This window comes from Phyllobates terribilis, unplaced genomic scaffold (genome assembly GCF_046119375.1).
Source record: "Phyllobates terribilis strain yellow unplaced genomic scaffold, ASM4611937v1 Scaffold_2__4_contigs__length_985480577, whole genome shotgun sequence".
Taxonomy (NCBI): domain Eukaryota; kingdom Metazoa; phylum Chordata; class Amphibia; order Anura; family Dendrobatidae; genus Phyllobates; species Phyllobates terribilis.
In genome coordinates, this window is record NW_027362762.1 from 824,802,268 (window position 1) to 824,829,425 (window position 27,158).

The following is a 27,158-nucleotide window of genomic DNA, read 5'->3' on the forward strand; positions in this document are numbered from 1 at the left end:
ATATATTACAGCTTCATTCCCCCACTTATGAGCCACTTCTTCATCTCGCCTCTGCCTCCTGAATTTGTCATCCACACTGAAAAAAAAAACAGCTCAAAATCATTTTGTTCATACAAAAGACAAGATGGACTTCTAGCTTCATTTGATGTTGTCACACAGCCCACTATACCCCATGGAGAGGTGAGGGTAGCAGCGTGAGGAAACAGGCACAGGGAGACATAGAAAGATAGTACTGAGCTGTCAGACAAGTCTTTTAATTCCCATCAGGGCTTGATTCACATACAGACAGCTCAGGACTGTTGTATTATGTCCTCCATGCCACTGTTGCTTTTCTGTGTGCGAAAAAAGAAATGAATAGCCGGAATCCTTCATGGCTGTGTGTGGGAGTGATCATAACACTTAATCTGTTCCCACCAGCTCAAAGTTGATTGTAAATGAAGAGAGAAGGCCTACAGAGGGAAAAACTGGTGAAAATGCCGTATACTAGTCATAAAATAGCCAGAAATGGTGTTATTCCTCATTTTCACACAAGATAGTTTATTCCGAAATGTACATTTACTTTTTAAATTAAAGCAATTAGTCATTGTTTGCATTTTTTTCCATCTAGGAACGTAAGAAATCTCGGTTTGGCAATGCTTTCCACCTGTGCAGAGAAGTTCTGCGTCTGACCAAACTGGTTGTAGACAGCCATGTGCAGTACAGGTTGGGAAATGTGGACGCTTTCCAGGTAATTATTGGTAGTGCACTCTGGCTAGCAGTGGTTTCTCGTAACATCTTACATATAATGAATGTGTGTAATAGAAATGTACTAAATATATTCTTCCCATTAACAGCTATCAGACGGTTTGCAGTACATCTTTGCCCATGTCGGGCAGCTGACGGGAATGTACAGATACAAGTACAAACTCATGAGACAAATCCGAATGTGCAAAGACTTGAAGCACCTCATCTACTACAGATTCAATACGGTGAGTCCTGCATGTTAAGAACAATTCTACTGAAAATATTTGATCTGTGTCACAACTTAAAAGCCTTTTCTTTGTCCGGTTTAGGGCCCTGTTGGAAAAGGACCTGGTTGCGGCTTCTGGGCAGCCGGCTGGAGAGTCTGGTTGTTCTTCATGCGTGGGATCACCCCTTTGCTGGAAAGGTGGCTTGGAAATCTGCTGGCCAGACAATTTGAGGGTAAGTCATTGGGCTACCTTGTATTTGTGACTTTTATTTTTATTATATGCTCTTGCGTCACGGGAAAAAATGTAATGGTAATAAATATGGCCTAATCAGGCAAATATAAGTGCAAGATTTCAGGAAAATGGTTATTTGTAAACTTCAATTATGGAAACTATCATTCAGATTTATGTGTCATGCATACACCAAAAGCAGTAGGTTTCAGGTCAATACATGTAATGATTAAGAGTCCAAGAATCTGGAGTTAGTATATGACCTGATGATCTGAAGTGTCCAGTCAGTATTGGATTATATATCTTGGTGATAATGGTCAATGACTTGAAATAATCTGCTTGATTTATTCTTTTTTTTTTTTTTTAATTGATTTTTTTTTTTGTGATTCCTTTTTTTCAGGTCGTCATTCTAAAGGGGTAGCAAAAACTGTGACAAAACAAAGAGTAGAGTCTCATTTTGACCTTGAGCTCCGAGCTGCTGTCATGCATGACATCTTGGACATGATGCCAGAAGGCATTAAGCAGAACAAGGCTAGGACCATATTGCAGCACTTGAGTGAAGCCTGGAGATGCTGGAAGGCAAACATTCCTTGGAAAGTAAGTGCAAGATTGTTTAAAAAAAAAGTTACAATTCCTGTAAATATATTTGTCTCCATGTTGATGATTTTTAATTTTTTCATTCATTACTGAATGAAATTTATATTACTGTCTTTTTTTCTTCTAGGTGCCAGGTCTTCCTACACCCATTGAGAATATGATCCTGCGTTACGTGAAGGCTAAAGCGGACTGGTGGACAAATACTGCTCATTACAACCGAGAGCGCATTCGCCGCGGTGCCACTGTGGACAAAACTGTTTGCAAAAAGAATCTGGGCCGATTGACCCGACTTTATCTTAAAGCAGAGCAAGAGAGGCAACACAACTACCTGAAGGTGACCGCCCGCCCCCAATATATTTCTGTTTTATCACTTTTGTCGTATCTGTGCTAATCTGTGCCCTGGTCTGCAGGATGGACCATACATCACCGCAGAAGAGGCTGTAGCTGTGTACACCACCACAGTCCACTGGCTGGAGAGCAGGAGGTTTTCTCCTATTCCATTCCCTCCGCTTTCATACAAGCATGATACCAAACTTCTCATCCTTGCTCTGGAGAGACTGAAGGAGGCGTACAGGTACATGGCTGTATATCTGCAATGCATAAATCGGCTTATTTTTAAGGTATGTAATAGTTGAGCTTTATAATTGTGTTTTGTTTTTGTTTTTTCATGTTAGTGTGAAGTCCCGTCTAAATCAGTCCCAGAGAGAGGAGCTGGGCTTAATTGAACAAGCTTATGACAATCCTCATGAAGCCTTGTCCAGGATCAAGCGTCACTTGCTCACTCAAAGAGCCTTCAAGGAGGTAAAGTTCAATTCTGTATCATTGCATAATTAGAGGAATTCTTGCGTGAAGGGTTAAATATTGCATCAACACTTTTTTGTTTTTTTATAGTAACGGTATAGTATAACAACCTATCTCCACTAGTTATACATTCTCTAGATTATTTATAATAACCTATAGTGTCATTTGTTGTAAGAAAAGTATCTAGCTCTTTTATAAAGCTGTTATAGTGTCTGCCATTACTACCTCTTGTGGTCGGACATTCCACAGTCTGTAAAGAACCCTTTCCTATATACAGTAGCTGCCGGAATCGCCTTTCTTCCACCTGTAATGAGTCCTTGGTATGGTCTTTGGAAGGAATAAGTCATGTGCCAGTCCTTTGTATTGATCACACATGTATTTATACATATAAATGAGATCTCCCCTCTAAGCTCAAAAAGCCCAGCTTTTCCAGCCTCCCATCATAGGAGAGACCTTCCATCCCTTGTAATAATCTAGTAGCCACCTTTGAAGTGACTCTAACTTCTGAATATCTTTTTTAAAATATGAAGCCCAAAACTGGATCCCATATTCCAGATGTGGCCTCACAATCCGCCACTATATATCCCCTTTATTCTTTATCTGTTTCATACTGGTAAAGGCTTTGTCCTTACCCCTTCTGTGTTCTTTTATAGGTGGGGATCGAATTCATGGATCTTTACAGTCACTTGGTCCCAGTTTATGATGTGGAGCCCCTTGAAAAGATCACCGACGCTTACCTGGATCAATACCTGTGGTACGAAGCTGACAAAAGACGTCTCTTCCCTCCTTGGATCAAACCTGCAGACACAGAGCCACCTCCGTTGCTTGTGTACAAATGGTGCCAAGGTATGAAAAATGCTAGTTTGTGTTAATGAGTGCTAAAGTTTTTTTATTTATTATAAACTGTACAACTTTTTAATCCCATACATCATGCTAATATTGTTTTTTGTCTGTGTGTAGGTATCAACAACCTGCAGGATGTGTGGGACACCACTGAAGGAGAATGCAATGTGATGCTGGAGTCTCGGTTTGAGAAGATGTATGAAAAGATCGACTTGACGCTGCTGAATCGTCTCCTGCGTCTCATTGTGGATCACAACATTGCTGATTACATGACAGCAAAAAATAACGTGGTGATCAATTACAAAGTAAGTATGAATCTCCCTACTTGTTCTGGACCAGATGTGGGTGACATTTGTGATCTTATTTCTGTATCTTGTTACAATGATGCTGACGTGTGATCTTGGATATGATGAGCTCTCACCAACTGTGTTTTTTTTGTGCAGGACATGAATCACACAAACTCGTACGGCATCATTCGTGGCTTGCAGTTTGCTTCCTTCATTGTTCAATACTATGGGTTGGTGATGGACCTGTTAGTTCTGGGCTTGCACAGAGCCAGTGAGATGGCTGGGCCACCTCAGATGCCAAACGACTTCCTAAGCTTCCAAGATGTGGCCACAGAAGCCGCTCATCCCATTCGCTTGTATTGCAGATACATTGATCGCATTCACATATTTTTCCGGTAAGTGTGAACGTCGGCCGAAGAACTAGATAATCTTCATTATAAGAAGCTAACATGTATTTCCCTCATAGGTTTTCTGCTGACGAGGCCAGAGATCTCATCCAGAGATACCTTACAGAGCATCCAGATCCCAATAATGAGAATATCGTGGGCTACAATAATAAGAAATGTTGGCCACGAGATGCCAGGATGCGGCTCATGAAGCATGATGTCAATCTGTGAGTTCAGTGTGCTTTGGGTATACCCAACTTTTTCCTCTCTCCACTGCAATGTAACCTTGCATTTCTTCTTCTAGTGGTCGTGCTGTTTTCTGGGACATTAAAAACCGCCTACCTCGTTCTGTCACAACTGTACAGTGGGAAAACAGTTTTGTGTCTGTGTACAGCAAAGACAATCCCAATCTGTTGTTCAATATGTGCGGCTTTGAGTGCAGAATTCTCCCCAAGTGTCGTACAAGTTATGAGGAATTCACTCATAAGGATGGTGTCTGGAATTTGCAGAACGAGGTATGAAAATCCAGTTCTTTTTAAAGAAATAGACTTTCAAGGTATTTTTTTCTAGGAATAAAGTTATTATTGACTTAATGTTTGTAGGTGACCAAAGAACGAACTGCCCAGTGTTTCTTGCGGGTTGATGATGAATCCATGCAGAGATTCCACAACAGAGTGCGGCAGATTCTCATGGCTTCAGGTTCCACAACATTTACCAAGGTCCGTGTTTTAGAAGATGTTAACTTTGCATTAGTCCTATGGAAATGAATGTTTTAACTACTTGGTTTAGTGTTCACCTACATGTGACTTGGGGCAGAGAGAAACCATTTCTGCTTTTTCTGTAGTATCGGAGTGTCTAGCCTAGTGTAGATTAAACATCTGGAGCATACCTAAAGCTTGCTGCAGGGTTGTTGGTTTTTTTGCCATATGTGAATGGGCTTTGTTAACCCCTTAAGCCCCGCGGGTGGTTTGCACGTTAATGACCGGGCCAATTTTTACAATTCTGACCACTGTCACTTTATGAGGTAATTACTCTCGAACGCTTCAACGGATCCCCCTGATTCTGAGATTGTTTTTTCGTGACATATTGTACTTCATGATTGTGGAAAAATTTCTTCGATATCACTTGCGTTTATTTGTGAAAAAAACGGAAATTTGGCGAAAATTTTGCAATTTTCAAAATTTGAATTTTTAAGCCCTGAAATCAGAGCGATATGTCACACAAAAGAGTTAATAAATAACATTTCCCACATGTCTACTTTACATCAGCACAATTTTGGAACCAAAATTTTTTTTTGTTAGGGAGCTATAAGGGTTAAAAGTTGACCAGCGATTTCTCATTTTTCCAACAAAATTTACAAAACCATTTTTTTAGGGACCACATCACATTTGAAGTCACTTTGAGAGGTCTTTATGACAGAAAATACCCAAAAGTGACACCATTCTAAAAACTGCACCCCTCAAGGTGCTCAAAACCACATTCAAGAACTTTATTAACCCTTCAGGTGCTTCACAGGAATTTTTTGAATGTGGAAGAAAAAAATGAACATTTAACTTTTTTCACAAAAATGTTAATTTAGACCCAATTTTTTCTATTTTCACAGGGGTAACAAGAAAAAATGGACCCCAAAATTTGTTGTGCAATTTCCCCTGGGCACGCAGATACCCAATATTTGGGGAAAAAATACTGTTTGGGCGCACGGCAGGGCTCGGAAGGGAAGGAGCGCTATTTGACTTTTTGATTGTAAAATTTGCTTGAATAATTAGCGGACGCCATGTTGTGTTTGGAGAGCCCATGTGTGCCCAAACTTTGGAGCTCCCCCACAAGTGACCCCATTTTGGAAACTAGACCCCCCAAGGCACCTTTCTAGATGCATAGTGAGCACTTGGAACCCCCAGGTGCTTCACAAATTGATTCGTAACAATGAAAAAGTGAAAAAAAAAAACACTTTTTCATTTTTATGAATCAATTTGTGAAGCACCTGAGGGTTCCAAGTGCTCACAATGCATCTAGATAGGTGCCTTGGGGGGTCTAGTTTCCAAAATGGGGTCACTTGTGGGGGAGCTCCAATGTTTGGGCACACAGCGGCTCTCCAAACGCAACATGGTGTCGCTAACAATTTGAGCCGATTTTCCGTTAAATTTGTTAGAGGACACCATGTTGCATTTAGAGAGTCCCTGTGTGCCCAAACATTGGAGCTCCCCCACAAGTGACCCCATTTTGGAAACTAGACCCCCCAAGGCACCTATCTAGATGCATAGTGAGCACTTGGAACCCCCAGGTGCTTCACAAATTGATTCGTAACAATGAAAAAGTGAAAAAAAAAACACTTTTTCATTTGTATGAATCAATTTGTGAAGCACCTGAGGGTTCCAAGTGCTCACTATGCATCTAGATAGGTGCCTTGGGGGGTCTAGTTTCCAAAATGGGGTCACTTGTGGGGGAGCTCCAATATTTGGGCACACAGCGGCTCTCTAAATGCAACATGGTGTCCGCTAACAAATTTAACGCAAAATTGGCTCAAATTGTTAGCGACACCATGTTGCGTTTGGAGAGCTGCTGTGTGCCCAAACATTGGAGCTCCCCCACAAGTGACCCCATTTTGGAAACTAGACCCCCCAAGGCACCTATCTAGATTCATGGTGAGCACTTGGAACCCCAGGTGCTTCACAAATTGATTCGTAATAATGAAAAAGTGAAAAAAAAAACACTTTTTCATTTTTACGAATCAATTTGTGAAGCACCTAGGGGTTCCAAGTGCTCACTATGCATCTAGATAGGTGCCTTGGGGGGTCTAGTTTCCAAAATGGGGTCACTTGTGGGGGAGCTCCAATGTTTGGGCACACAGGGACTCTCTAAATGCAACATGGTATCCGCTAACAAATTGAATGGAAAATCGGCTCAAATTGTTAGCGGACGCCACATTGCGTTTGGAGAGCCCCTCTGTGCCCAAACATTGGAGCTCCCCCACAAGTGACCCCATTTTGGAAACTAGACCCCCCAAGGCACCTATCTAGATGCATAGTGAGCACTTGGCACCCCTAGGTGCTTCACAAATTAATTCATAAAAATGAAAAAGTGTTTTATTTTCACTTTTTCATTTTTACGAATCAATTTGTGAAGCACCTGGGGGTTCTAAGTGCTCACTATGCATCTAGATAGGTGCCTTGGGGGGTCTAGTTTCCAAAATGGGGTCAGTTGTGGGGGAGCTCCAATGTTTGGACACACAGGGGCTCTCCAAACGCAACATGGCGTCCGCTAACAATTTGAGCCGATTTTCCATTCAATTTGTTAGCGGACACCATGTCGCGTTTGGAGAGCCCGTGATGTGCCTAAACAGTGGAGCTCCACCACAAGTGTCCCCATTTTGGAAACTATACCCCTCAAAGATTTTATTAAGGTGTATAGTGAACATTTTGAACCCAGAGGTACGGCACATTATTTGTTTACGTTAGGTCATCATATTGAATAAGTTTTCATTATTCTTGAGCGCAAGTGCTCGCTACTTGAGTTTGCATCGGGTACTCAGGTATGCACCATGTACAGCGTGTGCTCGAGTGACATGCTCGAGTCCCTGCTCCGCATGTTTCACGGTTATTAGACACCCAAAAAAAAACATGCGGGGATCGCTCGTGCATGGCAGACAATCCCCGTAAAGTTTTTTGGCCGCGAAGCATATGGGGCAGAGACTCGAGCATGTCACTCAAATACCCACGATACTAAATGCATACCAGAGCACCCGATGCAAACTCAAGTAGCGAGCACTTGCTCTCAACACTAGTCGCCATATCGTCATCTTTTTTTCTTACTTTTGAAAAAAATCCCAACCCCAGCCCTAGCCCCAGCACAACCCTAGCCCCAGCACAACCCTAGCCCCAGCACAACCCTAGCCCCAGCACAACCCTAGCCCCAGCACAACCCTAGCCCCAGCACAACCCTAGCCCCAGCAGAACCCTAGCCCCAAACCCAGCCCTAACCCTAGCCCAATCCTAACTCAAGAGTTTATTTTTGACGCCGTTCCTTGTGCGGTATAAGTGATTAGACGACTTTATTCTTCGGGTCGGTGTGATTACAGCAATGCCAGAATCATATGGGGTTTTTATGACTGACAGCTGTCACACACTAAAAGACGCATTTTTTGTAAAATCTAGTTTTTGCATCGCCATATTTTGAGAGCTATAATTTTTCCAGATTTTGGCAGACAGTCATGTGACGGCTCGTTTTTTGCGGGATGACTTGACGTGGTTATTGGTGCCATTTTCAGGCACGTGACATTTTTTGATCGCTTTCTATTCCGATTTTTGGGAGGCAGAATAAACAAAAACCAACAATTCAGGAATTGTTTTTTTTTTTTTTTTTTTTTATTCTGTTCCGCGTGTGGTAAAATTGATGAGGCAGCTTTACTCTTCGGGTCAGTACGTTTACAGCGGTACCACATTTGTATCATTTTTCTATGTTTTGGCGCTTATACACAATAAAAGCTATTTTATAGAAAAAAATATTTTTTAGTATCGCTTTATTCTGAGAGCTATAACTTTTTTATTTTTCGGCTGATGGAGCTATATGGCGGCTTGTTTTTTGCGGGACGAGATGACGTTTTCAGCGGTATCATTTTTATTTATATGCGTCTTTTTGATCGCGTGTTATTCCACTTTTTGTTTGGCGGTATGGTGATAAAGCATTGTTTTTTGCTTGGTTTTTTTTTTTTTTTTTTTACCGTGTTCACTGAAGGGGTTAACTAGTGGGACAGTTTTATAGGTCAGGTTGTTCCGGACGCGGCGATACCAAATATGTGTACTTTTATTGTTTTTTTTTTATTTTTTTTATAATAATATTTATTGATGGGTACATTATATTTTTATTTTTGGTGTATTATTTTTTTTATTTTTTTATAATATTTTTGCACCTTTTTTTTTTTTTTTTTTTTTTTCCACTTTCACACAGTTTATACACTTTATTACTTTGTCCCACTCTGGGACTTTCACTTTTTTTTTTCTGATCGCCTGCATGGCACAGGAATGGAGCACCATCCCTATGCCATGAAGGCTGTCAGAAGTGCACAGTGTGAAGATTGCTTGGAGATGCACTGCGCATGTCCAAGCAATCTTCCTGCTCTCTGGTGACCCGGATGTTGTCATGACGACATCGGGTCGTCATGGCAACACCCGGGAAGCCTTTGCAGACTGCGCTGGAAGCCGGAAGAGGAGGTGAGTATCGCCGATCACCTCCCCTTGCCCCCGCAATGCCGCGATCGACTTCGATCGACTTCGATCGCAGCATCGCGGGGGTTAATGTGCTGGGAGCGGTGCGTGACCGCTCCCTGCACATTGTCACAGCTGACACCCGGCGGCGATCGCGCCCGCACAGCCTGTGTGCGCGCGCGATCGCGATGACGTACTAATACGGGTCTGGCTCTTAAGTCCCAGGGCACAGACGCGTATTAGTACGTCAGATGTTATTAAGGGGTTAAACTTTAAAAGGGTTATTCACCAATCGCATTATTTGTAACAAAGCACAGTCAATGCATACCTTATTGGTAATAAAGAAACCAAGCCCAACATAGATTCTTTCTTATACCTTTGTGTCTGTTTCTTTATCTTTGTCCTCTACGTGCACTGCTAAAACTAAATTTCCCAGCATCACACTGCTGCTCCTCAGTGCTTCAGGCCCTTCCTTACCCCTCCTGTGTGCTCCCACCTCTCTGAATTGATGACTTACATCTGAACTGTAAGTCTGCTGACTGATGAATGTGTAAATCGGCACAGGCTTCCAGCACAGCCCTGCTATACTGTACTTAGGTCTGCTATTCCTCTACCATGGATACTGTGCTTGGGCTCTGCTATGCCTCCACCATGGGTATTTGGCTAACCATCAACCTAATCTGTTAAGTATACACTCTGTTCTTCTGTGCACTGTATGGTCCTGTATACTATTCTGCCACATAAATATTTTCTGCCACATACATCAGAATAGCTGAATGTGTGTTTCTTACAATTCAATTCCTCTCTTCTGTGTCCCCACAACTGAGCTTGAAATAACCATTGTGAAAGCAGAGCTGAGCTGTGGATAAAGCATGCTGCTGACAGATCAATGATGTAATACTGCACTTGCTGCTCTGCTGATGCATATGGCAGAAGACAATCTTCTACCATGCACATCAACAGTGTCATTTGCAGTTTTACTTTAGGGATCTGTCTGTAGAATGCATTCAACAGAGCTCAGCTCTGCTGTGCTTCCACAACTGTTATTTCAAGATTTTTTGTGGAGATAAAGCTGAAGTAACAGATGTAAAAACACATGCCGCTACTATGATGTATGTGGCAGACTAGTGCGCAGAAGAATAGCGTACATGTAGATTACATTCTGTCAGCAGTGGAGACATGTCAGAGCTAAGCTGGGAGCCAGCTGTGAGACTGCACTACACATGATCAACAGCGGGCAGAGGAACTACCACAGGCTGGATCCCAATGTAACGGGAAGGGCAATAGTGTCTGGATGGGCATCATTAGGGGGTGATATGTGCAAAATGGACCGGATTTAAAAATGAGTTATATTGGCACAAATTAATAAATAGATCTGCAAATTGTTATAACACCAGATTGTGATTTGGGGAATATTCCTTCAATCCACTTGCATTATATTCCACGTTGGCTGTATTGAAACTAATATATGCACCAAAATTCATCTACATTTTTGTAGATGATAAATGTTGGTAGTTTTTTATGAAGGGGATTGACGGAAGCGTAATTGGGCATTTCTTGTATGTGGGTAACTAATATGTCTTCCACTGATAATTGCAATCTCATTCTTCTCCAGATTGTGAATAAATGGAACACTGCATTGATCGGTCTCATGACTTACTTCCGTGAGGCTGTGGTGAATACTCAGGAGCTGCTTGATTTGTTGGTGAAATGTGAGAACAAAATTCAAACCAGAATTAAGATTGGTCTGAACTCCAAAATGCCAAGTCGTTTCCCCCCAGTGGTCTTCTACACTCCCAAAGAGCTTGGTGGTTTGGGGATGTTGTCTATGGGGCATGTGCTTATTCCACAATCTGACCTCAGGTAAAGAGTACTAAGAAGTTATTAAATATCTTTTTTCATATTTATTATTCTCCAGTGCATGGAATCATTTTCTGGTCCTCTCGTCTGCATTCCTATACAGGTGGTCTAAACAGACAGATGTGGGAATCACCCATTTCCGCTCAGGTATGAGCCATGAAGAGGACCAGCTCATTCCCAACTTGTATCGCTACATCCAGCCATGGGAGAGTGAATTTATCGATTCCCAGAGAGTTTGGGCTGAATATGCTCTGAAGAGACAGGAAGCCATTGCTCAGAACAGGTACTTGTACCCTTCCATAATTCTACAGACATGTTTTATGGTTGCAGTTCAGCGAGTTGAGATACGTTCCTTTATTACAGACGTCTTACCCTGGAAGATTTGGAGGATTCATGGGATAGAGGTATCCCACGCATCAACACACTCTTCCAGAAGGACAGGCACACTTTGGCCTACGACAAAGGCTGGAGAGTCCGTACAGATTTCAAACAATACCAGGTAATGTGGCTTAACGTAGTTACTGATATTTTAGCCATCGTTTGTGCTGAGCATAATATTTTAACCATACCCCTTGTTCCTTAGGTGCTGAAACAAAACCCATTCTGGTGGACACATCAAAGGCACGACGGGAAACTTTGGAATCTGAATAACTACCGTACAGACATGATCCAGGCCCTCGGAGGAGTGGAAGGCATCCTGGAGCACACGCTGTTTAAAGGCACTTACTTCCCTACATGGGAGGGTCTCTTCTGGTAGGGAACGATCATTTCATTACAGAATATTTCTCCTCTAGACCTCACTGATTTTGACTTATCATTTATATGGTCATGGGTGGATTTGAACATTGAATTTAACTAACTGTTTTCTATGTTCAATGCTGTGTATACGTGAAATACTTCTACTCTTCAGCACCTAAAGTTTTGTTGCTCTTCTCATCAGGGAAAAAGCCAGCGGCTTTGAAGAATCTATGAAGTGGAAGAAGCTGACCAATGCTCAGAGATCCGGTCTGAATCAGATCCCTAACAGAAGATTTACTCTTTGGTGGTCACCCACAATCAACAGAGCCAATGTATGTGCAGAAACTTTTAAGCCAATTCATGCTGCCCAAACCTCGGGCAGCATGAATCAGTCTGGCTGCAGTTGTTTCAGAGAAAACATGTTTTGATCTCCTGGCCGGGAAACTGTAGGAATAGACGAGACTAGTCCAGCGCCGCTCCCAGCTGGCTTTGCCCTGCGCCGCTCTAGTTGAATGACTGGTCTCTCCTAATGTGCACACATGGGTGAAACCTGTCAGTCAACTAGAACCGTGCAGGCAGAAGATGGCCAGGGGCAGCACTAGTCTCGTCTATTTCTATAGGCACCTGCAAGGTCTTCAAATGTGCCTGGCTGTAATCATGCCACCAGCCTCTGACTCATGCTGCCCATGGTTTGAGCAGATGAATTAACTTATAGGTTCTCTCTAAAATGCCTTTATCTGCTGTATGTGAAGATGTCTTACCGACGTGTGGTTTCTATATTCCAGGTGTATGTTGGATTCCAGGTCCAGCTGGATTTGACTGGCATTTTCATGCATGGCAAAATTCCAACATTGAAGATCTCATTGATTCAGATATTCAGAGCCCACTTGTGGCAGAAGATCCATGAAAGCATTGTCATGGATCTGTGTCAAGTAAGTCAGATACTCTTCCAGCTGTTTTTAAACACTTTTCACAAATGTTTAACAAAAGAAAAGTTAATTGTAGTTTGTCAGTAAGATCATCCCCACACCCCTCTCCCAAAACCATAAGTATTGGCATACACGTCTTTGAATGTAAATCCATCGACCCCTTGATATCTTCTATCTGTTGCTGAATTACCAAGAAATGAACTCCTCATTTGCATACGAATGAAAAACTCTAAGTGCTCTTGGTGTGACAGAGCACCTTACTAGCCTCTGCCTCCTCAGGTTGTTTCCCACCCAGCACCAGCCTCTGTAGCTTGATTGATGGCTCACTTGCTCACTTCCTTGCCTGACACAGACAGTGAGCTTTCAGTTAAGCTAAAGAGACTGGTGCTTTGTGAGGAAACGACCTCGAGAGGCTGGTTAGGTGCTCTGTCACACCCAGAGCACATAATTTGCATATTACAAACGAAGAACAGAATCGCAAAAACAACAACACTGAAAAGTGGCCTTACAGCAAATTACAATACAGATGCCTCAGCAGGATGCATGAAAACGCTAGTTACTAGAAAATGCAGCAACAGATAGGAGAAATAAAGGTGTCAGTAGAATTACATTTCAAAGACCTGCATGCACATATGTGGTGGATGTTGGTGAGGGAGGTGTTGATCTTACTGCTGATTCCCTTTAAAAATACCGTGAATTTAGACATCATATGTCTTGTACCATTTACATCGGTGCTCCATTGTGAGAGGCAACCACATTGACCAGTGCTGTTTCCCGTTACTGTTGTGTTTCAGGTGTTTGATCAGGAACTTGATGCTCTGGAAATTGAAACTGTTCAGAAGGAAACCATCCACCCCAGGAAGTCTTATAAGATGAACTCGTCTTGTGCGGATATCCTGCTTTTTGCCTCCTACAAGTGGAATGTGTCCAGACCATCTCTGCTTGCTGATTCAAAGTACGTTTTTGTTTTTTTGTTATTCCCCTTCCAGTAACCGTGCCACACCTGTCCATGTGTTGTGATATTGCTTCTTACCCTATTCACATCAATAGAGAGGGGCTACAGTACCAGACTCAACACGCAGACGGGCGTGGGGCTGTCTCTGCAAGAAAGCAGCCTTGTTTTTCTGATCCTGTACAACCCACTTTTCTACTCTTCCCCCAACATTACGCCCAACACCTAAATAAGAGAATAACTTCTAGCAATTTTGTATTGAACCCATTTGTTCCTTCTTATAGGGATGTAATGGATAGCACCACGACACAGAAGTACTGGATTGATATCCAGTTGAGATGGGGAGACTATGATTCTCACGATATCGAGCGATATGCTCGGGCTAAGTTCTTGGACTACACCACTGATAACATGAGTATTTACCCATCACCCACCGGTGTCCTGATTGCCATTGACCTGGCATACAACCTCCATAGGTAAGAATCTCTTACTTATTTATTTTTTAATTTATTTTATTTTTTATTTGGATGTAACAGAAACCTTCTTTGTCTTACTAGTGCCTACGGAAACTGGTTCCCTGGAGGAAAACCACTGATACAGCAAGCGATGGCCAAGATCATGAAAGCTAACCCTGCCTTGTATGTGCTGCGTGAGCGCATCCGTAAAGGGTTGCAGTTGTATTCTTCTGAGCCGACTGAGCCATACTTGTCCTCCCAGAATTATGGCGAGCTCTTCTCCAATCAGATCATCTGGTTCGTGGATGACACCAACGTGTACAGAGTAACCATTCACAAGGTATGGCATGTGGCAAGATTCGTGGAAATTTTATAGTCTTGGAGTGAAATGCAGGAAATAATGTTACATAAAACCAAGCAATGTGAACTGAGGTCTAAGATGGTAGACATGCAAGAAATAGGAGCATGTTCACACTAGCAAAAAGAAGCAAAACCTACAGAAGACAAAAAATATATCTCATACCCTACCATCATTATATATAAATGTAAAGCAAAGTTGCATAATAAATATAGGGTACTTAGTGAACTATTTTTGATCAATAAAAGTATACAAGCCGTCGCACCAGCGGCAAGGTGACCCTAAATTGGGACGGTACCTACACGGTCTATATTAAAAACCTTACTGTATATCAAAGTTGAAGTAATGCATATAAAAGGGTAGACAAATAGGACCGGGTCCCAACTCCAGACCACCTAGGCCCGTGGTAAGCTACATATATACTAATCAGCTCAACAAAGGGGATGCCACACCCTTAAATTGCACAGAATGCAAACAAGACAAAAAACCAAGCAATGTGAACTGAGGTCTAAGATGGTAGACATGCAAGAAATAGGAGCATGTTCACACTAGCAAAAAGAAGCAAAACCTACAGAAGACAAAAAATATATCTCATACCCTACCATCATTATATATAAATGTAAAGCAAAGTTGCATAATAAATATAGGGTACTTAGTGAACTATTTTTGATCAAAAAAAGTATACAAGCCGTCCCACCAGCGGCAAGGTGACCCTAAATGTTACATGTCTGATTTTCTTATATTGTTCTGTCTTTAGACATTTGAAGGCAACTTGACAACAAAACCCATCAATGGAGCAATTTTCATCTTCAACCCAAGGACAGGACAGCTGTTTCTGAAAATTATTCACACATCCGTATGGGCAGGACAGAAACGATTGGGCCAGGTATGTTTTAAAGTCAAGTTTGAAAAATTACTCCTGCTATCCCTAATAGATATGTGTGTATGTATATGTAATATATATATATATATATATATATATATATATATATATATATAATATTGCCATAAACGTTCTAAAATTACTGTAACGCTTTTCCTTTGCAGCTCGCCAAGTGGAAAACTGCAGAAGAAGTTGCCGCTTTGATCCGTTCCTTGCCAGTGGAAGAGCAGCCCAAACAAATTATTGTCACCAGAAAGGGAATGTTGGATCCCCTTGAGGTAAGAAAATCGATTTTAGATGAGACATCTAATATTTTCTTTTTCTTTTTTAGCTTTTTGTCATTTTGTGAAAGGTTTTAGGTATTTTTTTACTTGTGGACTTTAGTGATGTTTCGATGTTCTCCTCCATTGAACCTTAGGTACATTTACTGGACTTCCCTAATATTGTCATCAAAGGATCTGAGCTGCAGTTGCCTTTCCAAGCCTGTCTGAAGGTGGAGAAGTTTGGAGACCTGATATTGAAGGCCACAGAGCCACAAATGGTTCTCTTCAATCTCTACGACGATTGGCTGAAGACGATCTCTTCATACACGGTACTTTTGTGGGCATATATATATTATATAAGGACTGGATGTAGTTCAGTCCTAAAGCCATGTGAATTAGCGGTAGAGCATGTCTTGCTGTAGAACATTTTCAGTGATCTGATTCTTGTCGCTTGTCCTGCAGGCTTTCTCTCGACTGATTTTGATCCTGAGAGCTCTACATGTGAATAATGACCGTGCAAAGGTGATCCTAAAGCCAGACAAGACTACCATTACTGAGCCTCATCATATCTGGCCCACACTAACAGATGAGGAATGGATTAAGGTGGAAGTTCAGCTGAAGGATCTCATCTTGGCAGACTACGGCAAAAAGAACAAGTAAGAATATTCTCTATTAAAATTACACATTAGGTGAATGTTGGGTGAACCTGCTTATTTTGTGGAGACTAGCCAGCCATCTTATGTCTGTGTTTGAATTACTGCAAAATCCTGGGAAAAAGAACTAATGATCAGGCATGTTGGATTTCAACATGCTCATCCTTTTTTCTAAGAGGTGATAAGTTGCTGCCAGACTCCTCTTCCTATCACCAGCACGATCAGTCAAGTGGGGTACATAAACTGATAGCTGCCTATTAAGCTGTCCGCAGTTTAGGGTGTGGGGTACATAAACTGATAGCTGCCTATTAAGCTGTCCGCAGTTTAGGGTGTGGGGTACATAAACTGATAGCTGCCTATTAAGCTGTCCGCAACCTATTGCTCTGTTATGTGCATCCAGATCTTTCTAAGAGACCTGAAATGTGGCTTAGTTGTCAGGCAGAAGCAAACAATAGAGTCTTTCTATGGGCTTTTAGCCAAAAGTGTGTCCCCTTTTTCTTTTCAGTGTAAATGTGGCTTCTTTAACACAGTCTGAAATCCGAGATATCATATTGGGTATGGAAATCTCTGCCCCGTCCCAGCAGAGACAGCAGATTGCGGAGATAGAGAAGCAGACAAAAGAGCAGTCTCAGCTCACGGCCACCCAGACCCGCACCGTCAACAAGCACGGAGATGAAATCATCACCTCCACCACCAGCAACTACGAGACCCAGACCTTTTCATCCAAGACAGAATGGCGCGTCAGGTAATGGATTATTATTTTATTAGTTTCAACATCATTTTGCCTTTTTACCTTGTTGCCAGGATTTATGTAATGTTACAGCTCTTATGTGACAGATGTGCTTGTATTACCGGCTTCTCTGGGCAGCGAGCTAATTCCCCCATGAGACCGGACCCTTCTATAATTGCATTTATACATGTCTAGCTGTGGGTCACATGCATAATGGAAGAATGATTTGTTCTTGGATGTGATTTCTGCTTTCATGGATTTTTGTTCATAGATTTAGCATTTTTGTGTATGTGCACGTGATGTTAATTTTTCTGCTTGTGCTAATAAGTAAATTACCTACAATGGTCCTAGACTAGCTTACTGAAAGTCAAGTAATTAGAACAAATGAAATAAAAACAGGAAAGACAAAACGCACAATAGGGTCTTATCCAATTAACAAAAGATGAGATAAAAGCAGAATGTGCTCACCTGGTCAGGTTGTGACCGTCACAACTCCTATTGAAAGCTCGTAAACTGCTGCTACACCACCACCAAGTAAGTAGAATACAAATGCTGGGCGATGGGGTGGGTGTAGATCCGCGCTGCCAGAGATCCAATGTACAATAGCAAACCAAAAGAAGTGTGGATGCGTTTTTTAGTCAACGCGTTTCGAGGTATTCCAACCTCTTTATCAGGACAAACCATCATGATCATTGTGATTAGTCCTGATGAAGAGGTTGGAATACCTCGAAACGCATTGACGACTATAAAACGCATCCTCACTTTTTTTGGTTTCCTATCGTACATTGGATCTCTGGGAGCGTGGATTTACACCCCCCTCATCTCCCAGCATTTGTATAAGTATTTACAACACACAGAGCTAATAACATGAGGGCAAAGTAAGGTTTCTGAAATAAAGTTGTAAAGGGCAAGCAATAAATATCTCAAGGTGTTAAAGATCAAAGATGAAATAACCTTTTGTGAATCAAATAGAAAACCTGACCAGCACCTCTTAGCTACAACAGTTATAAAAAAAATATATATAGCTGCACTCTAGATTGCTAGAATGGTAAATTTAGAAATTGGAACTGCATTGCTCCCATGAAAAATGGATTAATGCTACATTATGTACATGTGGAATTTTGGAAAAGTAGAAAGAAGGTACTTGGCACATAAATTGGCCAATGTACAGTACAGACCAAAAGTTTGGACACACCTTCTCATTTAAAGATTTTTCTGTATTTTCATGACTATGAAAATTGTACATTCACACTGAAGGCATCAAAACTATGAATTAACACATGTGGAATTATATACGTAACAAAAAAGTGTGAAACAACTGAAAATAGGTCTTATATTCTAGGTTCTTCAAAGTAGCCACCTTTTTCTTTGATGACTGCTTTGCACACTCTTGGCATTCTCTTGATGAGCTTCAAGAGGTAGTCACCGGAAATGGTTTTCACTTCACAGGTGTGCCCTTTCAGGTTTAATAAGTGGGATTTCTTGCCTTATAAATGGGGTTGGGACCATCAGTTGTGTTGTGCAGAAGTCTGGTGGATACACAGCTGATAGTCCTACTGAATAGACTGTTAGAATTTGTATTATGGCAAGAAAAAAAGCAGCTAAGTAAATAAAAACGAGTGGCCATCATTACTTTAAGAAATGAAGGTCAGTCAGTGCGAAAAATTCGGCAAACTTTGAAAGTGTCCCCAAGTGCAGTTGCAATAACCATCAAGCGCTACAAAGAAACTGGCTCACATGAGGACCGCCCCAGGAAAGGAAGACCAAGAGTCACCTCTGCTTCTGAGGATAAGTTTATCTGAGTCACCAGCCTCAGAAATCGCAGGTTAACAGCAGCTCAGATTAGAGACCAGGTCAATGCCACACAGAGTTCTAGCAGCAGACACATCTCTACAACTGTTAAGAGGAGACTTTGTGCAGCAGGCCTTCATGGTAAAATAGCTGCTAGGAAACCACTGCTAAGGACAGGCAACAAGCAGGAGAGACTTGTTTGGGCTAAAGAACACAAGGAATGGACATTAGACCAGTGGAAATCTGTGCTTTGGTCTCATGAGTCCAAATTTGAAATCTTTGGTTCCAACCCCCGTGTCTTTGTGCGACGCAGAAAAGGTGAACGGATGGACTCTACATGCCTGGTTCCCACCGTGAAGCATGGAGGAGGAGGTGTGATGGTGTGGGGGTGCTTTGCTGGTGACACTGTTGGGGATTTATTTAAAATTGAAGGCATACTGAACCAGCATGGCTACCACAGCATCTTGCAGCGGCATGCTATTCCATCCGGTTTGCGTTTAGTTGGACCATCATTTATTTTTCAACAGGACAGTGACCCCAAACACACCTCCAGGCTGTGTAAGGGCTATTTGAGCAAGAAGGAGAGTGATTGGGTGCTACGCCAGATGACCTGGCCTCCACAGTCACCAGACCTGAACCCAATCGAGATGGTTTGGGGTGAGCTGGACCGCAGAGTGAAGGCAAAAGGGCCAACAAGTGCTAATCATCTCTGGCAACTCCTTCAAGATTGTTGGAAGACCATTTCCGGTGACTACCTCTTGAAGCTCATCAAGAGAATGCCAATAGTGTGCAAAGCAGTCATCAAAGCAAAAGGTGGCTAGTTTGAAGAACCTAGAATATAAGACATATTTTCAGTTGTTTCACACTTTTTTGTTAAGTATATAATTCCACATGTGTTAATTATTATTATAGTGCCATTTATTCCATGGCACTTTACATGTGAAAAAGGGGTATACATACAAGAACAATTACAATAATCTTGAACACAATGTGACAGCGACTGGTACAGGAGGAGCGAGGACCCTGCCCGCGAGGGCTCACAATCTACAAGGGATGGGTGAGGATACAGTAGGTGAGGGTAGAGCTGGTCGTGCAGCGGTGGTTACTGCAGGTTGTAGGCTTGTCGGAAGAGGTGGGTCTTCAGGCTCTTTTTGAAAGTTTCCACAGTCGACGAGAGTCTGATGTGTTGGGGTAGAGCGTTCCAGAGAAGAGGTGAAGCACGGGAGAAATCTTGTATGATATTGTGGGAGGAGGAGATTAGAGGGGAGTAGAGAAGGAGATCTTGTGAGGATCGGAGGTTGCGTGCGGGTATGTAGCGGGAGACTAGGTCAGAGATATATGGAGAAGACAGGTTGCGAATGGCTTTGTATGTCATGGTTAGGGTTTTGAACTGGAGTCTCTGAGCAATGGGGAGCCAGTGAAGAGATTGACAGAGAGGAGAGGCCAGGGAATAGCGGGGGGACAGGTGGATTAGTCGGGCAGCAGAGTTTAGGATGGATTGGAGGGGTGCAAGAGTGTTGGAAGGGAGACCACAGAGCAGGAGGTTGCATTAGTCAAGGCGGGAGATGATGAGGGCGTGCACTAGTGTTTTTGCAGATTCATGGCTGAGGAATGTGTGGATCCGGGAGATATTTTTGAGTTGGAGTCGGCAGGAAGTGGAAAGGGCTTGGATATGTGGTTTGAAGGAGAGTTCAGAGTCCAGGGTTACCCCAAGGCAGCGAGCTTGATGGACTGGAGAGAGTGGGCAGCCATTGACTATGATGGATAGGTCAGTTGTGGGGGGTTGAATGAGATGGCGGAAAGATGATGAATTCTGTTATGTCCATGTTAAGTTTTAGAAATCTAGCAGAGAAGAAGGATGAAATAGCAGACAGACATTGTGGGATTTTGGTTAGTAAGGAGGTGATATCAGGTCCAGAGAGGTAGATCTGTGTGTCATCAGCATAGAGGTGATAATGAAAGCCATGAGACTCTATGAGCTGTCCCAGGCCTAAGGTGTAGATGGAGAAGAGCAGGGGTCCTAGAACTGAACCTTGGGGGACACCGACAGATAGGGGGTGATATGAGGAGGTGGTCTGTGAGTGAGAGACACTGAATGTCCTGTCTGTTAGATATGAGGAGATCCAGGATAGGGCCAAGTCTGTGATGCCGAGAGATGAGAGAGTCTGTAGTAAGAGGGAATGGTCCACTGTGTCGAAGGCAGATGACAGGTGTAGGAGGAGGAGGACAGAATAGTGTCGCTTAGATTTGGTGGTTAGTAGGTCGTTGGTAACTTTGGTCAGTGCAGTTTCAGTAGAATGGTGCGGTCGGAAACCAGATTGTAGGCGGTCGAAGAGGGAGCAGGAGGAGAGGTGGGAGGACAGCTCAGAATGGACATGTTGTTCCAGTAGTTTTGAGGCATATGGGAGAAGTGATATGGGGCGATCGCTAGTCAGAGAGGATGGGTCAAGGGAGGGCTTTTTGAGGATGGGTGTGATTGAGGCATGTTTGAAGCATGAGGGGAAGACACCAGTTGTTAGTGACAGGTTGAAGAGGTGGGCTAGGGCTGGGATGAAGATAGTGGTAAGGTTTGGGATGAGGTGGGACGGGATTGGGTCAAGTTTACAGGTGGTGAGGTGTGATTTGGAGAGTAAAGAGGAAAGTTGATCTTCAGAAATGGTGGAGAATGTGGTTTTGGAGGAAGAGGGTTGAGTAGGTGTGGGGAGGGGCTGTGGGGACTTTAGGCAAAAGCTTTGTCTGATGGTGTCAGTCTTCTGCTTGAAGAATGAGGCAAAGTCTTCGACTGAAATAAGAGGAGAGGAAGGAGGCACTGGGGGACGGAGGAGAGAATTGAAGGTGTTGAATAGTTGTTTGGGCTTGTGAGACAGGGAGGAAATGAGAGATGAGAAGTATGTTTGTTTTGCTGCAGTGAGTGTGGACTTGAAGGTAGTGAGGAACTGTTGGAATGCGATGAAGTGCTCATTGGAGTGGGACCTTTTCCATCTACGCTCAGCAACCCTGGAGGCCCGTCGCAGTTCTTTAGTTAGGCTGGTGTGCGGGGGTTGTCTGTTGATTGTGCGAGCTTTGGTATGTGTGAGGGGGGCGACCGAATCGAGAGCTGCAGCTGTTGTGGTGTTGTATAAAGTGGCAGCAACATCTGCATCATGTAAGGAACTAATGTCTGTAAGAGGGAGAAGGGATTCAGAGAGTGAGTGTAGGTCAAGGTGTTTGAGATTTCTGCGAGGGTATGCAAGTTTGTGGAGTGGGGATTGTTGCCCCGGGGAGGAGAGAGAAGAGAATGTAAGTAGGCTGTGGTCAGAGAGGGGGAGAGGTGAGTTAGAGAGGTTAGATAGGGAACAGAGGCGGGTGAAGATGAGGTCCAGCGTGTGGCCGTCTTTGTGGGTGGGTGTGGAAGACCACTGGGTAAGACCAAAGGAGGAAGTGAGGGATAGAAGCTTAGAGGCAGCTGAGAGGGAAGTGTCAATGGGGATGTTGAAGTCGCCCATGAGGATAGTAGGGATGTCAACAGAGAGGAAATGAAGTAGCCAAGTGGTGAAGTGGTCAAAGAAAGTGGTGGCTGATCCTGGGGGGCGGTAGATGACAGCCAGTTGGAGGGGGAGTAGATGCGCACACAGTGCACTTCAAAAGAGGGGAGAGTAATTGAGGGCGGCAGTGGGATAAGGGTGAAGGAGCAGTTTTCTGAGAGGAGGAAACCTATTCCTCCACCGTGCTTGCCGGTGGGGCGGGGGGTATGGGAGAGGTGGAATCCGCCGTACGAAAGTGCAGCAGGAGAGGCCGTGTCAGAGGGGGTGAGCCAGGTTTCAGTGATGCCAAGGAAGGAAAGCTTGTTGGTGATGAAGAGGTCGTGAATGTAGGAAAGTTTGTTGCAGATGGAGCGAGCGTTCCATAGAGCTCCTGTTAGGGGGATTGGGGAAGCGGGGGCTGGGCGGATAGGTATAAGGTTAGAAGGGTTACGAGAGTTTGGGATAGATCGTGGGTAGGAGGTGGAAGTGACTGTGGGGATGTGGTGAGGAGGGCCAGGATTTGGAGAGATGTCGCCGGCAGTAAGGAGGAGCAGAGAAAGCGTTAGTAGGTGGGAGCAGGAGAGGGCATGAGGTGGCTGTCTGTGTTTGGAGGCAAAGGATTGTATGTTGAGGAATAGCTCTGAGGAGGAGGTGAGATGGGTTGGGAGAATGGAGGGAGAGATGAAGAGTTCCTTACTAGGTGTAGGGATTAGGGGTGGTTGTAAGAAGTGAAGGATTAAGGGGGTGAGAGTGAAAACAAACACAAACATTGTTTACTGTGACTTAGTATCCAGTTACCTTCAGTTCACTTTAGATTCAATTGAGAATTAATTCATATTTCTCACACTTAAGCAATGGACACTTAAGGTGATGGACACAGACTAAAGTCTGACACAGACTCCTGGCTCTCAATATATTTGTAACAGAATGCATTCAGCTGTGAACCACATGGGAGTGGTCTGTGCTCATCTTGATCAGCTGATTAAGGTTGAACCAGATGCTGGATACTCAAAGGTTGAGTAAACAAGGTCATAAATGAAAGTGGGGGGTGGCTGGTGGAAGTTGGGTCAGAGAGATATAGGGAAGTAGGAGCAGAGAGATATAGGGAAGGCTGCATGGAAATCAGGATGGCTAAGTTGGGTCACGTACCATTAGTATATACTAGGAGCAGAGAGATATGGGGAAGGCTGCATGGAAATCAGGATGGCAAAGTTGGGTCACGTACCTGTAAGAGGAATGGATAAACAGAGATGCTGATTAGAGTGCTGTGGTGGCCGGTAAGGTACAATCTGCATGCATCATATTATTCAGAATTAATTCATATTTCTCACACTTAAGGTGATGGACACAGACTAATTCATAGTTTTGATGCCTTCAGTGTGAATGTACAATTTTCAGAGTCATGAAAATACAGAAAAATCTTTAAATGAGAAGGTGTGTCTAAACTTTTGGTCTGTACTGTATATGAGCCCAATAGCTACCAACTAAAGCGTACCTTGTTTTTGGGTCCCTGTCCTGATAAAAAAAAAGTTTGTCTTGATGAAAAACCTCTCTTGGACTTGTGTGAATCAAGGTGCACTCCCTTCTCTCCCAGTGTCATCAGTATTGGTCTTCAGACTCTTCACTCTATTGGTATTGTTATTTAATTTTTTATTTTTTTTTACAGAGCAATTTCTGCTGCTAATCTTCACCTTCGGACCAACCACATCTATGTGTCATCTGATGACATCAAGGAGACTGGTTACACCTACATCTTGCCCAAGAATGTGCTGAAGAAATTCATCTGCATTTCTGACCTTCGAGCTCAGGTAAGTGTTACTTCCAGAAAGACCAGTATATAATCGATTTATATGGTGTAACCAATAGGGTTTCTATTTGCTTCTAAAACAGCAAGTATACAATATTAACCAGATGGCGTTATGTATGATTTTTTTATTTTATATATATATAAAATATTTATATATATAAAATATATTAAATATTAGATATATTAAATATATATATATATATATATATATATATATATTCTAAAAAAAATTGTATAAATATAAACTGTTATTAATATTTATAATTTTATTTATTTTAGTAATTCCAAAATAACTTGAAAATCGATGTGACTAAAAATAAACTGTCTTTTGTAATATTTCAGAGACCTATTTTATGTGTCAGTTTAATTGCCCTATAATTGCCACTATCCTTGTTCTGTCAAGTTATATAAATATAGGAATACTGGATTTGTGTGTGTAGGACAGATGGTCATTTACTACACTTGCCTGTCATACTCTGATTAATTCACTTTTTTTTTTAAGCTGCCTTTTAGTAGCTAAGCTGTTTTAATACATTTGTTTTTGATCATTTATCTTAAGATTGCTGGCTATCTGTATGGCGTGAGTCCACCTGATAACCCTCAAGTGAAGGAAATCCGATGCATTGTGATGGTGCCACAATGGGGAACTCACCAGACTGTTCACTTGCCAAGTCAGCTGCCTCAACATGAGTATCTAAAGGTAAATTTAGGGACCATGTGGTTTTTGTGTTTTTTTTTTTTTTTTTTTTAATTACTGCTTATATGAACAATTTTCAATTTTTCAGGAAATGGAGCCACTGGGATGGGTTCACACACAGCCAAATGAGTCACCACAGCTGTCGCCACAAGATGTCACCACTCATGCTAAAGTTATGGCTGACAATCCAGCTTGGGATGGAGAGAAGACAATTATTATAACATGCAGGTGTGTATAGTAGTGATATTTTTTATTCATTTTTTTTCTCTCCCACCCTATGCCAAAACCAATCATTTTTTCCCTGAAACTTTCTAAATTAAGATATTTACAATATATATTTTTAAGCATTTCTGACATGACTTATGTTGTGTGTCCGCAGCTTCACTCCTGGATCCTGCACCCTGACCGCTTACAAGCTCACACCCAGTGGTTATGAGTGGGGAAGACAAAACACTGATAAAGGGAACAATCCTAAAGGCTACCTGCCTTCTCACTATGAAAGAGTGCAGATGCTGCTGTCTGATCGTTTCCTTGGTTTTTTCATGGTTCCCGCTCAGGGATCGTGGAACTACAACTTCATGGGTAGGTTTTTGTTCTTGTGTATTCTTGGCATTGAGTGAAGATCAGAAGTTTGGTAAGTGCAGGATATTGATTTCAACTTTGTCGCTTAATGCCTAGGTGTCAGACACGATCCCAACATGAAGTACGAACTACAGCTCGCTAACCCCAAGGAATTTTACCATGAAGTTCATCGCCCATCGCACTTTTTGAACTTCGCCTTGTTGCAGGAAGGAGAGGTTTACTCGGCTGACCGTGAAGACTTGTACGCATAGTCAGCCTTTCAGATGCATCAGAACTTCTGTTGATATTCAACATGGGACATTTTTATGCTCGTACTCAGATTTCTACACCTTCCGTTTCCATCTTGCAGCCCTTGTGTATTTTGCTTCTATAAATGAGTCTTTGTTATGTAGTTTGGCTGTAACTGTGTAGAAACTGTACAGACCTCTGAGTTGTCAAGATCTTTGCTAAGTATTGTGCAATGTAGATGACAATATTGATTTAATAAAAGTTTTTTTATAAATGTTTTTTTAGTTTTTACTTCTTGTGAAAAACTTTTTTCTTTATTGCCTCATTTGGGGACACGGGTAACCATGGGTGTGCTGCTGGCTCTAAGAGGATGACACTATGCTGGAAAAAAAAGTTAGCTCCTGGGCAGTATACACCCACCGACTGGCATTAAGCTCATCAGTGTAAGCTTAGCGTCAGTAAGAGGCAGACCTGGATCTGATCCTAGTTCCGTCTTTTTTTCCTTTTAGGTACCCTGTCGTGTTTTATACATTTTTTCCCTTTTCTCTTTCAGATTTTTCCTTCCCAGGGTAACGGTGTAATGTTTCACCCTGTTTTCCCGCACAGTTGCGACCGAGAGAGCAATGTGGTGTCGCCCACTCTCTGTTTTGCGAGGCAGGAACCCTTCCCTGTCACCTCACGGTGTTCAGGATGGTTGGAGCGGCTTGGTCCTTGCCTTTTCCCAGCCCCCTCCTCAGAGCGGGACGGAAGGAAGACGGTGTCACTAGCAGTGACCTTCCCCCTCCCCAGGAGTCGATACCATCTTCTGCACCGTCATGGACCGAGACTGTGCAGGAGGACGACTACCAGCGACCCCTCTACTCCAGGACTCTTGATGCCGTCTCAAGATGCGAAGAAGAGGCTCCCGGATGCACCACAGACTCTACAGCGCCACAGGTACCGTGCCTCTCTCCCCTCTCCACCAACACAGAAAACAGGCAGCGTCACTGTTACCTGCCTCCTCTACCAGTGGCCGGGGCACATCGGGAATTAGCATCTCCCGATGTCCCAACAGCTCCTCAGACCCGGCTCTAAATCAAGGCCCCGGTCTCGGCCTGCACCAAAACACGCCCCCCCCTCTCACACGTCATGTGCCTTATCACGGCGCTTTCCGGGCCTCACCGCCACCCTCTGGCCCATCCCCCGTCCACACTACTGTCTGCCAACGCGCCCACTACTCTGCCTGCCGGCAAGAGCGCGGTAACAACGTCCCTCCTTTTTCAAACAGCCCATTTACACAGGGTCTTTTCCCTTGCGCACTCCTACATCATGGGGGCGTTCCCCATGGTCTTACCGCATAATGCACTGGATCGCCTTCCATCTTCGCGCTCTCTGCACGGGACTGCCCTCCTTTTCTCCTCACACAAGGTTTCCATCTCTCTGCCGCCATCAGATAC

At 43.0% G+C, this 27,158-nt stretch overlaps 1 protein-coding gene across 1 annotated transcript in view; it reads left to right on the forward strand.

The window, feature by feature from the left end:
- PRPF8 (pre-mRNA processing factor 8) overlaps positions 1-25,996 on the forward strand; it is a 33,689-nt gene extending 7,693 nt beyond the window's left edge. The window contains exons 12-43 of the mRNA XM_073667728.1: positions 608-727; positions 834-968; positions 1,053-1,182; positions 1,579-1,775; positions 1,903-2,109; positions 2,186-2,349; positions 2,450-2,576; positions 3,230-3,422; positions 3,537-3,724; positions 3,863-4,101; positions 4,173-4,319; positions 4,397-4,607; positions 4,695-4,811; positions 10,909-11,156; positions 11,257-11,436; positions 11,517-11,652; positions 11,737-11,906; positions 12,094-12,223; positions 12,677-12,823; positions 13,615-13,775; positions 14,057-14,248; positions 14,330-14,567; positions 15,343-15,471; positions 15,633-15,746; positions 15,887-16,060; positions 16,194-16,387; positions 16,890-17,129; positions 24,075-24,216; positions 24,775-24,915; positions 25,001-25,140; positions 25,292-25,494; positions 25,591-25,996. Coding sequence (XP_073523829.1) covers positions 608-727; positions 834-968; positions 1,053-1,182; positions 1,579-1,775; positions 1,903-2,109; positions 2,186-2,349; positions 2,450-2,576; positions 3,230-3,422; positions 3,537-3,724; positions 3,863-4,101; positions 4,173-4,319; positions 4,397-4,607; positions 4,695-4,811; positions 10,909-11,156; positions 11,257-11,436; positions 11,517-11,652; positions 11,737-11,906; positions 12,094-12,223; positions 12,677-12,823; positions 13,615-13,775; positions 14,057-14,248; positions 14,330-14,567; positions 15,343-15,471; positions 15,633-15,746; positions 15,887-16,060; positions 16,194-16,387; positions 16,890-17,129; positions 24,075-24,216; positions 24,775-24,915; positions 25,001-25,140; positions 25,292-25,494; positions 25,591-25,745 — 5,409 coding nt within the window. The 3' untranslated portion in view covers positions 25,746-25,996. The remainder of the gene's footprint in view (positions 1-607; positions 728-833; positions 969-1,052; positions 1,183-1,578; positions 1,776-1,902; positions 2,110-2,185; positions 2,350-2,449; positions 2,577-3,229; positions 3,423-3,536; positions 3,725-3,862; positions 4,102-4,172; positions 4,320-4,396; positions 4,608-4,694; positions 4,812-10,908; positions 11,157-11,256; positions 11,437-11,516; positions 11,653-11,736; positions 11,907-12,093; positions 12,224-12,676; positions 12,824-13,614; positions 13,776-14,056; positions 14,249-14,329; positions 14,568-15,342; positions 15,472-15,632; positions 15,747-15,886; positions 16,061-16,193; positions 16,388-16,889; positions 17,130-24,074; positions 24,217-24,774; positions 24,916-25,000; positions 25,141-25,291; positions 25,495-25,590) is intronic.
- Positions 25,997-27,158: the final 1,162 nt, after the last annotated feature.